Source organism: Glycine soja, chromosome 4 (genome assembly GCF_004193775.1).
Source record: "Glycine soja cultivar W05 chromosome 4, ASM419377v2, whole genome shotgun sequence".
Taxonomy (NCBI): Eukaryota; Viridiplantae; Streptophyta; class Magnoliopsida; order Fabales; family Fabaceae; genus Glycine; species Glycine soja.
The window spans coordinates 48573891-48589165 of NC_041005.1; the positions used below are offsets into that span (position 1 = coordinate 48573891).

The following is a 15275-nucleotide window of genomic DNA, read 5'->3' on the forward strand; positions in this document are numbered from 1 at the left end:
AATATTTAATTTGCAACTGTTAAGTATATATATGATGGAATATTAATTAATGACTTCGAAAAGAATATTGGGAGAACGTAGTACCTGATGATGTTTGTGATTGACAAGGAGGAGCTGCTAGCAATACAATCTTTATCGTACTTCTAATCTAATAGCACATTCTCTATAACACTGCAATTCACTCTATAGGAAATCTTCTTTTAGATCTTAAATATTTGTTTATGTAGAAACCTATAAAGCTACGAACGACTGAATGTAAAAATGTGTATAATAATTTTAAGTAGCTAGATAAATCTAGATTAAATGAAATGCAATCAATTTAAGGCAATCAAAGTGTATTAATTGAGACAAAGTCAAATGACCGGTGCCAAAATAAAGTCAAATTATCAAAATCATTGGACACATAAACAACAGAAGTAATGGAAAAAAAAATAACGAGTTTGTCTTTATTAATTAAACTCAACATGAAAAAAGGATCAAATGTATACTTGACTTATTCAAGAAATTATGTTGTGTCAAAGGATTTGTCAGGATAAAGCCAAACATTCCAACCACCTTTTTATGTTTTTTCCATCATAGATATTTTATGAACGAAACCGTGATACAGAAATCAAACACGTGATAGGTGCTTCCAAGGTACAAACCGATCGATAGATGCATATTATATCATTTTACATTAAATGATTAAATAAGTTTTTGTATCATATAATGACATATATTAAAAATGTAAAGTAGTTTAATATACTAATTTTAATTTGTCAAAAGATCGACACAAGTATTTCTCTACGATGAAAATCCAACTCCATCAAGTAGTGGTTAGTACTGGGGAGCCGTCAATGGACGCCAACATCCTAAGCGAATAATATAAATCATCCATGGTCATCCTCAGTAAATGTTATTATAAATCATCCTAACTACATAACTAGGCTTTGTCATACACAACTCAACACGTAAAAGATTTCCAAATTTTTATTAAGAAAAAAGAAATATATTCAGTTGAGTACAAGAAATACTTAAGTCAGGAAATTTTGATACAAATTAGGAAACAAATAAACCAGAGACAGCTGCAATATGAACCAGCAAACCCCTTTACAAAGCCCACTGCAAAAGCAGAATGATCTGAATGGATAAGCAATGAACAAATTTGATAAGTGCTTATATAGTTGGGTAGATTATCCCTTATGAACCGGTTTTTAAGAAATCTTTGGGATATATTTGGGTGCCAATAGCAATTCTAAACCAGCATCTTCAGCCCACGTCAGACTTCAATCAGTCCAAATAGGTGCACTTTTACCCAAAAAAAATGTCTTAAATATTTTCTTTTTAATTATGTCCTCCGGGCTGACGGGTCATTTTGGGCTTCTTGAATGTGATACACTTTCATTTTCAGTAATGTTTTTTAAAAAATGATTAAATGTTATTTTTTATCCTTTATATTTTAGTATTTGTTAAATTTTGATACATTTATTTTATTAGATTTATTACGTTTTTATGCTTTCTTTTGATTCTTTTTTCAATTTTCCTGTAATAATGGTGTTTGGTTAAATTTTTAATTTTAAAACAATTAATTTAATATAATAATGGTTATTAAGTATAATAACCGCCAGAAATTTGTTTCCCGTCCTTTCAAAATAGTTTTTCCCTTCCGGCTTTCACCTTCTCTCAAACATGAATCGCACAGGTTTTGTCATATTGAGCCTAAATCAAGCTCAACAACCCATCTTCCTTTTAGTTGTTGTTTACGTTTTTTGTTCATACGAGTAGCTTAAGCTTTTGTAATGGGCAAATCTAACAAGAAACAATTTGGAATTTGTGGTCAATTTAGATCTAAAAGCCAGAGTAGCGTAACGTCTTCTTATCGGTGCACAACAAAAGTGCAAGGCAACAAACAAGTGAGGGTTCAAAATTTCATACCAGAGTTTCGTCAGAATCTGAAATTTTACCCTGTCTGACTCTACGGACGCTTCCTCTTCCAATATCTCTGCCGAGCTAGACACCTAAACCTTCAACATCTTCTTACTCTTTTTGAACAGACCTCTGTATCTGAAAACCTTTGGATTTGGGAGAGAAAAGGAAAACAAAATAAAGAGAAAGATTGATTACTAGAGACAAAAATTTTAAACTTTTTTTCTCTCCATTCAAATTTTAAATTTTTCTCTCTTTCAATCGAAACAGAGGATTAGTGTTGAGTTTAACAGGTGAAAATAATTTAAGGTTGCAGAAACAGGTTTCCAAGGTGGGAGGGAACAACAAAAATGATGTTAGATTTGGAGATCTAGGTTGGAGGAGATGCGATACTTTTTTAGTGATTTATAATGTTTGATGTAAAATAAAGATAATGATAATTTTAGGTGTAATTATTTCAAATTTAAGTTTTGACACAAGCATAGCATAAAAAATTTTAAAATTTAATGTATCAAAATAAAAAAAATACTAAACATAAAGATCAGAAGTAACATTTAACCTTAAAAATTAAAGTTAAAATTAATTGTTAAGAGTGTATTTGGGATAATTGCAAAAATTAGATTATTTCAATAATCAATTATATGTATAGTTGATTATTGTTAGAATCGATTATAATCAAAAAATTAATTTTTGTTTGTGTAAGTTTGCTAAAGAGTGATTTGAAGATAATTAATTTCTTTTGCATGCAAAAAAAAACCAGTTTTTTTATGATAAAATAGTATAAAAATAACTGAAATATAAAAAAAAGTTGTTGGAAAATAATGTTAAGCTACAAATTTTCATATTAATAAAAATAACTTATTTTTTTTTAGAAAAAGCTTTTTTCTATATTTAAGCTAAAATATCCAAACAAGCTGAAATTTTTTTAGCAATGCAATTGTCCAAATATCCAAACAAGCTGAAATTCTTTTTCTAACTTTTAACAAAAATAGCTAAAAACTGAAAATTTAATTTAAGTTGTAGCAAACATGTAGGCTTTGAGGATTTAAAAATTAGAAAATATAGTTATTTTGAAATTGATCAATTCATTCCATATTTGAGTGTTTCATTTTAGGAAATGTTTTGTGTCTGTATTTGCATTTTGCCATTTTCAATGGATAAATATGAATTGAATTTCAAGGAATAAATATTAGGCTTAATTGTCCAGTTTAGCACCAAACTTCTATCATTTTGCTGCATTGAAATTCTTATGGTGTGACCGTGTATGATATGAAGGAGCTAGTGATTGTCTTGTTTGTAATAGTTAATATGTTGGTTCGATAGACTTGGATGATGTTATCTCAAGTATGAGGTTCTCTTTTTTTTTGGATTATTTTATATATGGTGATTTCAGTCTATATCATTAATATATTTATAAGACTATCAACTAAATTAACATTAGATTAAAAATTAAGTCAAATTATATATTAAGACCTTATTTAGTCTATCATAGAAGGTGTATTATTTCTTTGATAAAAACAACTATCAAAGAGATATTAAAGGTTTATTGTGAAGAAGGCTTCTAAAAAGGTTTCTAGACCAGGTTAGATCTTTAAAAAGGTCCAAAATAAAGATCTTTGATAAAACTCAGACCTAAAAAATTCATTATAGGCTACTTGACAACCTATTTCCACCCCTAACTAGCAGCAATACCGTTATTAAAAAAGTAATTTCCAACCAATAATTTTCAGATTAACCATTAAAACATTGAATTTTGTGACTAATAATAAATTATGGTGCAATCATTATTAATTTCTTTGTGTGCTAGGTTCCTTCACCCTCCCATGACATGAATCATTTGGTACATAGTGCCTACAATGCAAATTTCATTCCGACCAATCTTTATCTTACACTTCCTTTTATCTCTTGCCCTCTTCATAACTTGTGTTCAAATCCGTCGCCGAAGTGGTTAATTTTCTGGGAATCGCAAATCGTGTGCTTTCTGCACATACATGTGTACAAATGGGGTGTCAGTTTTTTTTTCTCTTTTGCCTCAAGTAATTCTCGACTTTTTTACGCCTGCTACAACATATAAGAACATGGAGAATTTCTGGAGAACAACTGTAATATTCTCTTTTGCGTCCAAATCATTCTTCAAATTCAGCCAGGAGTGCGTAAATGACGTACAAATTAGCACAAATCAGTTGATGCACATTAAGTACACATCTCTCCCTTGCAACTATCGTAACGTTTCATGTGTTCATTTCCATAGTTTTGAAGAACAAATAACGTAAGTACGTAACTAAAATGCCAGTGCCCACCATATTCAGAGACGGTTATTAAAAGCACATATGGTATATATTGTGTACTTTTTTTACGGCTACAAACACTTATAAGAACCACTTAACTGCAACAAATATTATTTGATTTTAAAGCAAACTTCCATAGGTAAAAATTTCATTAAGAATTCGTTCCTATATCTGCAACAATTGATAAAAATTATGTGAACACCTAAAATATGGACTACATGCCCATGACCAAAAACTAACATTTACAATTCAAATGAATCAGACACTGAATTCATGAAGGAGAATCCATGAGAAATATTCTTCAACTTAAACCAGCAATCATTTAAATTGAGACATTTGTGATGATGTGACCATTTATGAGTGTGTTGGCATGTGACTCCACCTGGTTGTTCTACAATTTGAGAGCCTACGGAAGCCTGCTTCAAAATTATAAACAATTGAACATAACTTGTTTAGAAAGACCAGGGAAGGCAGCGTATGCAACATCCATCTTGTTGCTCTCTAGCTCAAGCCAGGAGTATTGTGTAGCAGGTTAGAAGGTCCAAATGGATACACCAGACACAATTTCAACTCACCAAATCTTACTTTGTAAATGCAATTCCAATACTAAGTAACACACTGCTAACTCCTTTTCTTTGATTAAGCTATAGCTTCCTCAACACCAAGCTGAACGGCCAAGGGTTCCTCACATTGAGCTACAACTGCCTCCTCTGCTATAATCCAGCCCTTGTTATTGGACTTTGCTTGTTCAATCCCTTCACAGCAACTCTGAGAAAATCAAAGACATAAGAACACAATAGGCACAAAAAGACAAGTTCACAAGATAGACATTATTCTCTAAAACATTTAAACCTACAACATCCTTCCACAAAATAAAGAACAAATCTCTAAATACAAACCTAGTTGTCTGCAGCCATACATTGTTTGCACAAAACACAGACACCTTATACTCCCATCAATGAAACACAATGAAGATAGTTGAATCAAAATCAGAAAATGCAAAATGTTTAAAGGAGGAAATATAGCAACTAAGGCTAATATGAAGGGGTAAAATGGCTGGACAATCAACCAGGTTTCGAGGGATGGCTGCATTTTTTAATAAGCAAGCATCTGGCTGATATAACTAGCATGGTACATACTATAGATACAATTGGCATCTAACAGCTTTATCACTGCAAAGCCTTTCTTATATAGTGAAACTTGTAAATGGGTAAGGAAAACTTATGAAGTCGGCAATGGAAGAATACCAACCTCTGAGCAAGTATATACAATAAGGGTCATCCAATCCCATTTTTCCACCATCTTTCTTTGGTCACCAAGTGCTTCCTGAAGAAAGTATAGTAATGGAGGCATCAGCTGCATCTCAAATTGCATTGGTCTGCCACAGAGACTGCAACTGCCGGGGTTTATTTTATCAGCTGCAGCTAAAATTGGTCTCCCACCATATGAATATCTACACAGAAATTATAAGAAAAACATGTTAGTAAGCCACACAAATAGGAACGAATACGTGTTTAACACTATAGTCCACATCAAATAATCATCTGTTTCCACACCTAAAACATTGCTCAGGATACGCGTCCAATCGTTTCTTGAACTTGAGGTACGTCCTATCGGCATTCAAAGCTTTATCGTATTCATATTGTTCCTTTTCCCAGGTTTCTTCAGCCTGTGAAGGATCGGGATCCTCCACGTCACTTCCATTCCCTTTAATAGAAAGGGACGAGTAACTAGAACATACAGAACTAATATCCCCCAAAGACTGCTCTTCCTGTGCATATATATAAAAGCATGGCACCACTGAAAACAACCAACAAACACAATAACCAATGACATCAATTTTATCACAACATTAGGTAACTAATAGTAGTACTAATTACATCAATTTTATCACAAACAGTTACCAGGCACGTCATTTTGAACTATAGTTGTTGTTGTTTTTGGATGTGGAGAAGACGAAGGGAGCTTGTTCTGGCATTTCTTCCGCGGTTTCTTGCGCTTGGTGTTGGAAGCGAGCGTCCCGGCTTCGAAGAGTGCCTTACCGAGTTGTTCGAAATCCATGTCAATTGCGTCGTCGTCGTCGTCGTCCGACACGGTGGCAATTGGAACTTCAGCAACGGACGCGGCGTGTTTTTGCTGAGAGGTGTCCACGTCAGCAACGTTCTGAAGTCGAAGAACGCGCCAAGCGGTTCCGCAATTGGGCGAGACGCAACCGAGAACGAAGAGAGTCCGGTGGTGAGAAAGGGGAGCGTAAACCTGCGCCACCAGACATAGTTGGCCGGCGCACTCGGCGCAGCGAAGCAAATCGGTGTTTATGGGAAGGGGCCAGTCCTGTCATCAAATATAAACCAATCTTAAAAACCAATTTCACGAAAAAAACTAATATGAATTCAGTGTTCGAAAATTGTGCGCGATTGAAAAGAAGAAAAGAGAAGAGTGAGTAGTTTACAGGGAGTCCTCCAATTTTAGTTGTATAGGGATCAGATGGCTCGTGATAATCGTAAGCCCATGGCCCCGGCATGCCTAGCAAAGTTGAACTTGCAGTTGCAGACATCTTCTTCTTCTTCTTCCTCCCAAGTCGCAACCAAAAAGCGGCTCCTACTCCTAGGGTTTAGTCAAACAAACCACAAGTACTGCCTGGATGGGTTTACAAACTTCAACTTAACTCATTTACTTTCTACATAAGTTTTTATATAAAAATTAAAATAATATTCTTTATATGAAAAAGTATATAAATAACATGTGGATCACGACAAAACAATAAACTAATAACATGTCTATGCTTTACTTCTACTATTCTACATTTGAGCATCTCAGAACTAAGTTGGAGTTGAGGTCTCAAAAGTACATCTTTCTTGGTTTCAAATTTGGTGTGAAAGAATAGTATATAGCTTTTTATTTATATTCCAGAGAAATTCTTATACCTCGTAATGTAGTCTTCCATGACCATGAGCACATTTTTTCATACTCAGACAGACCAAATCCCTCACCAAGCATAGTCATAGATTTAGACTCGTTCAAGTTTTTTACTTGATTCATCCCCACAATTGAATTCGTCTTCGAGGTGCTCCAACTCGAGGCTTATTCTTTTCCACAAATTCCTCTTTCCAATTGAAGGCCTTTAGTGACTCTATCCCATCATTCACTGATCCATCACTAGATTCTGCATCTTTCTTGGCACCTCCCTCACGCTCTTCTTCTGATGCAGAATACCAATGTTTGGATCCACTATTGTGAGCTTCAATGGCTCAAATACTTGTAACAAGATCTCTCGCTTCCTTTCATCCCTCCTCCTTTGTTGAACTGCGAAACATACTAGGCACTAGCTTTCAGGGACACACAAAACATTTTGATATAGATTGCCTCATTGTCAGAGAAAAACTTCAATTCCAACTCTCCCATCTACTCTCAATTAGCTTGCACATTTCTTCATAAAACCCCTTGATATTTCCCCATTTCAGCCACTAATGTCCAAGCTGGGAGTGTCATCCATTCACTCTCCTGCTTAAGGAAGTGTTAGCCGTTAGGGTATAATGACAAATGTTACCGAGTTATAGTGTGTCTGAATCAGATTCATGGTGAGAAATAATAAATGATTTTTCATAGTGAAGGCAAAGAAACAAATAGACATTTCTACTTTTTCATGTTATTATCACCATGGTTTTATGGGGTAGAATTTTTCTCTTTGATGTTATCCAAACACTATAAATTGTTGTACAACAAGCTTAGTAGTTACTCAAGTCATTTACCTACAGTATTGATCTATATATAAGTTGGACAGTATACCTACTGTATTCATTCTTTATCATGCAATTATCTACAAGATTAAGCAGATTCTTCAATTAGACTGGAATGCCTCAATTCATAATGTCAATAAACAAGCAAACTTCTGTGCTGACTGGTTGGCAAAGCATGGAGCTTCTTCCTTGGCTCCTCTTCATGTATGGGATTCTTCTCCCCCAGCTCTAAGTTCTCTGATCCTTGTGGATGCCACGGCTGTTCTATATCTAACTTAGATTTTTTTTATTTATTGCTTTTTTAGCTTCTTGTTTGTTTGTTTTTTACAGATAAAAAAATATTCATTCTACTCCATCAAATATAAAAAATAAATCATAAATTTAATCCATAAAGTACTATTATCTATTAAATAATTCTTAAAATAATAAAATTATAAGTAGTTCTTAATTAATAAAAATCCATCAGTCAACTCTATATTAACATATTTAGATTAATTTGAAAAAAGTTCCAATACTTCAAAAAATTTGTAGCATGATTTTTAACATTTTAAAGAATATTTATATAATTTCATTACTTTAAAGATTACTTAAAAGAGAAAAATACTTTAATTACCAATTTAACTATTTATTATATATATATATATATATATATAAAGTTGTTAAGCCTAAAAAAAGCTTTTTCAACACAAGTTATTTATCCAGCTTAATTGATTGAATAGAGTGTGTAAGAATTGTAAGTCTCTTAATACTTGTTTTCGATTACTACCGTTAAAAAAAATTGATATCAGGGCCAGCTGCTTTCTTCAATTTATTAGGGAATTCACGAGTAAATTAGCATAATAGATGAAAATAATACGACGGGGGAAGGGGGAGAGGGTTAGCAAGTCGCAGTTGAGAATCACATATGGTGTAATCATCCTTTTATATTTCCGTAAATGAGTTAGTGAATAGATACATGATTATACAAAGGCTGTGTAGCTTAACCCAATATGCTAGCTACATCACCTTCTGGCGGTAAATTAGTGTAACAATGAAATGGTTCACTCAATTCCATCTCTTGGCATTTTTCACGCCTTTGGACTTCTGTTTTGCTGCCTGAAAGGCCTGCATCTTTTGTTTCTTCCGTGCCTCTTTCTCAGCCTGTTATTGCAAAAACAGAAAGAAAGAAACGAATTTACAAGCTCCCTGGAAATTATGCAATACTGTTTAGTGTTAACCTTGGACATCTCATGGATTTAACTAACAAAAGTTTACCTTGGACATCTTAGATTTGGCTTTCACTTTAGGAGCTTTGCTATCAAGCTCAGCCTCGCGTTCAAGTTCTCTTTCCCTAGCATCAAAATTCTTCTCTAAATAATACTGCAATTTTTTTAGATTTCAACATGTTAGAAACCTATAATGAGCCATGCAATGGCTGGTCTTGTCATTGAATATAAACAAAACCGGATGAGGTTTAAATGAGCTATATAAGAAGCCAAAATATTACAATTCAATGTCTATTAAATCATTTCAATGAAAATATAGTGTCGGAAAATGATCTTGAAGTTACCATAAATTAAATATAATAATATTATATACACAACTGAGACTAGACATGAAAAAGATCATCGAGTAGGGGGTAACTGGGATAACATATAAGAGAATTGAGAATCAAGCAGGGGATAATATAAAACAATTGAGGATCAAGTGCAGTCAGGTATCCAAAATCATCCTAAGCATCTAGATAATATTAAACACCAAAATACTGCCAATGATTCAAACATAAAAAAGTTTATAAGAAAATAGTACAACTAAAAAACGCATTGTACAAATGATCAATGAGTTCCTAGGATCAATTGCGTCATGAATAAAGTTCACTTAACCCTTTTTAAACTAACTCTAATCCTAAAATATAAAAATAAAATAAATTGTATACTATCACACTCAATGAGCCACAGAAAGGGTAGGGTAAGAGAAGAGATCAAGGGATCGATTAACTTACATCGTAATCACCTGCATAATCCTGTATGGTGCCATCTTTAATTTCTATCACTCTATTAACTATTTGCTTTATAAAGTATCGGTCATGAGATACTGTGATAACAGTGCCCTGGTATTCATTTATTGCTTCCTGGGAGAAGAATCAGAAATCAGCAGGCTGAAAGGTGACAACAAGCTTTTTATTTTATATAGAAAAGCATATGACAAAAGTGAGACAAACCTCGAGCATTTCTTTAGAAGGTATATCCAAGTGATTGGTTGGTTCATCCAACACAAGCATAGTTGATGGCTTTACCATGAATTTGCAAAAGGCCAGCCGTGCCTAGTAAAACACAAAACGGGATAAATCCAAATATTTAAGCATCATATGCAAAGAGTGAGAAAGAGTGGAACATTGCAATGAAACTACCAAAGCCATTCATGTATATACTATTCTTGATGCTACAGTTCAAGAAAGTGACTAAAGGAATGCATGCATCCTGAGATTATCGAATACATTTATGGGTGGAAAAACATTGCCCCTCATTTCTCAATGCTTGAGGTTGGATGGTCTTAATATCATTTAGCAATTACAACTCTTCTTGATTCCTATATTTCATTCAAGACAATCATCAAAGCTTTTACTCAAGCAATAACCACTTGAACATCTAGTATGAGATTTTCAAAATGTCTATTACAATTAACAGAAAATTCACACAAATCTGCAGGTAACAAAGTAATTCTCAATTAACTAATAAAACTAACATTCGTCAAAAGATTCTCGGTTAACTAATATGAATAACAAACTTAATTCCAAAAAGTGAACCATTCAGTCATAGAATTAAGTTGGAATTTGAATGTTATGTTGCTCACAAATGCTAAATAAATGTCAACTGAAAAAGAAGACACAAATCTTGAATTTACCTTCTCACCACCACTCAATAGTGAAACTTTTCGGTCAAGCATATCAGCTTTAAAATTACAACGCCCAAGAAGCCCTTTAATATCATCAATCCTCCAGTCCTCTGCAGCTTCCTCTACTGTCTCGAGCACTGTTTTTTCCAGATCAAGTGCCTCAGCCTGTTAAATAAATGAAGTCAGCACTAAAAAATTATTAACCACACAAATTTGTTGACATAAAGAACAGGAACTGGTAGCAAATTCATCAATTGAATTACAATTAACATTTCCTAGGTTAAAGTAGCACACCTGATTCTGCTCAAAATAGTTAGGTAATACATTATGCTCCCCAAGCAAAACTTCACCCCCGGTTGGCTTTTCCAAACCCATAATCAATTTCAGTAAAGTACTCTTGCCACATCCATTTGGACCAATAATGGCAATTTTTTCTCCCCTTTCAATTGTAAGATTTGCCTTTTTGAAAAGTGTCTGGCACAGTAAAACATGATCAGTTGATATCATATAACGATGACATACAGACAGTAAGGTATTTTAATGATCAGGTTTTCAATAATAAGATCATGCTAACTCACCTTATCCTCAAAGCCAAATTCCAAGTTATTAATTGCTACAACAGATCTTCCACTCCTTCCACGCTCAGGGAACCTGATTTTCATTTGTTTCCGTTCAAAAGGTTTCTCCACTAGTTCCTCTTCCTGAAGTCTCTCCAGCTTCTGTGGTCATGTATAAAGAAAGGAAATTCTTTTAAGCAAATAACATAGAACAACAAATCATTAAAATATTCAATGTGACAGGATGCAATGAAACTAGTATGTGTAATTAACACAAGCACCATGTTTTTAAGTCATCTTAAGTTATGTAAGATTGCTAATAACTTGTTAAAATAAAGTGTCTATGAACTCCTATAACCCATTAGATTAAGCTTTCGGGAGTGTTGATTCTTGACATGGTATTAGAGCCTTCTTAAATTATAACCAAGTGATTAGGAGTTTGATCCTTGGCAGCCTTATTCTTCTAAATGAAAATTAAATTTCATCGCAAGCTATGGTAGACTTGTACACTTCAAGCTCAAACAGCCCTAGCATAAAGACATGTTAGATATAAAATAAATTCATGAACAACCCTTTAAACTTGGGAAAATATATTCTTGACATATACCTTCTCGGCAGAAGAAGCACGGCCAGAATTTGCTCCAGCACCTAATCTACTTATCAAGTCTCTTGTCTGCTCAATTTCTTTCTGCTGCTTCTCCCATGCAGCATACTGTGCTTCAATCCATGCTGCTTTTGAAATTACATACTGAGAGTAATTCCCCTCAAACGTCCTGGACACACCCATGTCAGTTTCCACAATTTTTGTACACAGCTGATCAAGAAAAGCTCGATCATGGGATATGATAACCATTGGAACATCCTGCTGGTTAAGATAGTCTTCAAGCCACTCAATGGTGTCAAGATCAAGGTGATTTGTAGGCTCATCTAACAGCAACAAATCAGGCTCCTGCAAACAAACATAAGTTCCCATTCTTATCATCAACACTTGCAACACTCAAACACGCATCATCTACACCACAAAACAGTGTACTCAGTGAGACATTTTATCACCCAGGAAATTGAATTATTCCTTTCTAAACAAAGCAAAGCAATAAAGTGTATGTCAAAGTGCAAATGACACCCACGTGATGGCTGAACACGCAGTATCCTATACAAATAGCACCATATTGTGAAGTATCAATGTATTTGGATTGGCATTTCATCGTACGTATTCCCAACTTTTCAGGACAAACCAAAGAAAAATGCAAAAGCTACTAATAGTAACTTTCAGCTTGACATGAGTCCAATGTTGAGACATTGAACCAAACATGCACTACAACTAAGTATGTGTTTGGATAAATGCTTGTAGAATTGATTTTGGTTAAATTTAATTTTCAAGTAATGTGATTTATATTTAGATGTTTCTATTCTAAAAGTAAGTTACTAGTAGAATTCGATATAAAACATTTAATCCAACGTAAAAGCTAAAAGTTAGCTCAACTCAAAATCAATTGAAGTAATTCCTCAACATGAAAACAAACATGTGAACATTTACTTGAAATAACATTAGCTGATATTTCAAGATGATTCAGGACAATCCAACATGAAGCATTAACACACCTGAAGTAGAATCTTGCCGAGACACATCCTCATCTGCCAGCCTCCACTGAAAGACGCGACCAGCCTATCAGAATCCTCAGGAGCAAAACCAAGCTCAGGCATCAACTTACTAATCTTGGCATCAACCTCATCCAAGTTCACATTCTGCGCCCTCCTCTGAAGCAAATCGAACTCATCCAAGAGCCTCCCCATGAGCTCCAAATCATTAACGGCACCCTCGAGCGCCTTCTGCACCTTCTCCAGCTTCCCTGCCACCTCCATCTCCTCCTTGAATGCGTTCATGAACTCCTCCCTCACCGTCCTGCTCGGCGCCACCTCGAACTCCTGGTTCAGAAACGCGATTTTCATGTTCGCCTTCGCCTTCACCACGTTCCCGAAATCCGGCTCCTCAAGGCCCGCGATTATCCTCATCTGCGTCGTCTTCCCGGCGCCGTTCACGCCGACCAGGCCCACCTTCTCCCCCTTCTTCACCTCCCAGCTCACGTCCTTCAGCACCGTCACGCCCTTGTAGGCTTTCCCCACGTTTTCGAGCTTCACCCCGGAGGAAATCCCCGACGCCCCAATGCTCGGTTGCTTCCTCACGCGCCGCTCCTCCTCCGAGTTCGTCTCGGAGAAAAGAGACTCGATATCGTCCTCGACGGTTATCATGGACAGGCCCGTTGAGGAAGCGGAATTGGGCCTCGGTGGGCCCGAGAACCGGTTCGTGTAAATCAAATTGGTGTTGGTGTTTGTTCTGCTGAGAACGCGTGGCGGAAGGTGGCGGAGTGCGGAGGGCTTTCGGGCGTCCAAAATGACCACGCCGGTCAGGTCTAAGTGGTGAAGCTTCGCGGCCAAGTCCATTGATAATGGATATGGTGTGAGTGCTCTTCTCTTCCCCCACAAATCCTGAACCAGACTTCAACCCATAAACCAGTTTCGCCAACTGTTGGAAAATTTTGCGCTTCCTTCACTGGGTTTTGTAATTTTGTGTAGGTAGAAGGATATGTTGTCTCGGACGGGGAAAAATTAAATTATTTAAAATGTTCCATTTGGATTTATTGTGGCCACAACATAAATATGAAAAATCAACCAACAGATAGATAACGATCCTGGTAGAATATGTGTTTTGTGCGGTGCAGAGAAGTGCAATAGGTCCCTCTCTTTTTGTGACACGCTGTCTCGGTGTGTGACTCTCATCGTTCTCTTCGGTCCACGTCGCACCGCCGCAAACAACCAAAATTTCTCACTTCTTTCTTTGTTTTCTTTTAACCCATTATTGGGGGGTTTAGATCATCTGATGGGTTTTTGTTTTTTTCTTGGCCCAACACTATCTTCTAAACGAACCGCCCATTGAAAAACCTGGGCTACTACTGTCTTCGTGTTTTCTTTTGCTCCTTGTATGACCTTGTCTTTTGAAACCGAACCATTTCTCTAAAAACAAAGTGAATAAATCATTGCCTGCTGGACTGTTTGAGTGACTTAGGTTGAGTTTTTTTAAACTTAAAATAAATAGTTTTAAAATAAGTGTTTTAAAAAAACCACTTATTTAATAAGTAGCATGATTTGTTTATCAAAATAAACAAAAACACTTTAGATATACACCCTGAAAAACAAAAAGTTGTTTATTTTATTAAAATAAGTATTTTTTAACAAATAAGTTTAAACAAACTAATCCTAAGAGGCCAACCCATGAAACTAAGTTGTTACTTGTTAGTAACACGAAACAATTATGCCATACATGCTCAATGTCTAAAAGGTTGTTGATCATTCAATCAAAAGACTGACCTACAAAATTGACTTGCCAGCAATACAAAGCACTTATACCTTATTAGCTCAATGTTTAGGGAGTTGTGGATTATCCAACCAAATAGTCAACCCACAAGACCGAATGAATACGTAACTCACACTAGTTTGTCACCAAAATTAACCCTAAATTGACCATTGGAGGAACATATCTACCCCACAATCCCCTTGTCCATACTGGAGGCAAGACGCACACACCTATCGACCTATCGAGTAGGGTAAACCTAAGGGTAAAACAATTAAAGCTTAAGTTTTAGGTTTACCAATAAAATTTATTTACTATTAATTTTTTAAAAGATCACATATTGGCTAAAAGGCCTTAATATATCACTACTTTCTCTAAAGTAAAAAAGTTTATCTCAACTTTTGCTTTTGATCTTACTTTATGTTGGATCATTCTTGAGTAGTAAAAAGTGACGTCAAGTGTCTCTAGTAAGGAAATCATGAGTCTCGTAGGATATTGCAAACAAAATCTATACTACTAATTAATACAGAACGCGACAACATGATAAGTAATACATAGCGGCTTC

General features: G+C 35.2%; 2 protein-coding genes across 2 annotated transcripts; both read right to left on the reverse strand.

The window, feature by feature from the left end:
- Positions 1–4274: 4274 nt before the first annotated feature.
- Positions 4275–6872, reverse strand: LOC114410139 (programmed cell death protein 2-like). Its single transcript, XM_028373940.1, has 5 exons — positions 6643–6872; positions 6098–6524; positions 5750–5993; positions 5445–5646; positions 4275–4961 (listed from the first exon to the last, which is right to left on the reverse strand). Exons 1-5 carry the CDS (start codon positions 6745–6747, stop codon positions 4833–4835), a joined length of 1107 nt encoding a protein of 368 aa, XP_028229741.1. The 5' UTR covers positions 6748–6872; the 3' UTR covers positions 4275–4832.
- Positions 6873–8821: 1949 nt separating this feature from the next.
- On the reverse strand, positions 8822–13957 carry LOC114410140 (ABC transporter F family member 5-like). The gene is made up of 9 exons (XM_028373942.1): positions 12964–13957; positions 11969–12310; positions 11383–11523; positions 11099–11278; positions 10814–10969; positions 10131–10232; positions 9912–10040; positions 9185–9289; positions 8822–9070 (listed from the first exon to the last, which is right to left on the reverse strand). The coding sequence occupies exons 1-9, from the start codon at positions 13801–13803 to the stop codon at positions 8975–8977; spliced, it is 2091 nt and encodes a 696-aa protein (XP_028229743.1). The 5' UTR covers positions 13804–13957; the 3' UTR covers positions 8822–8974.
- Between the last annotated feature and the right edge of the window lie 1318 nt (positions 13958–15275).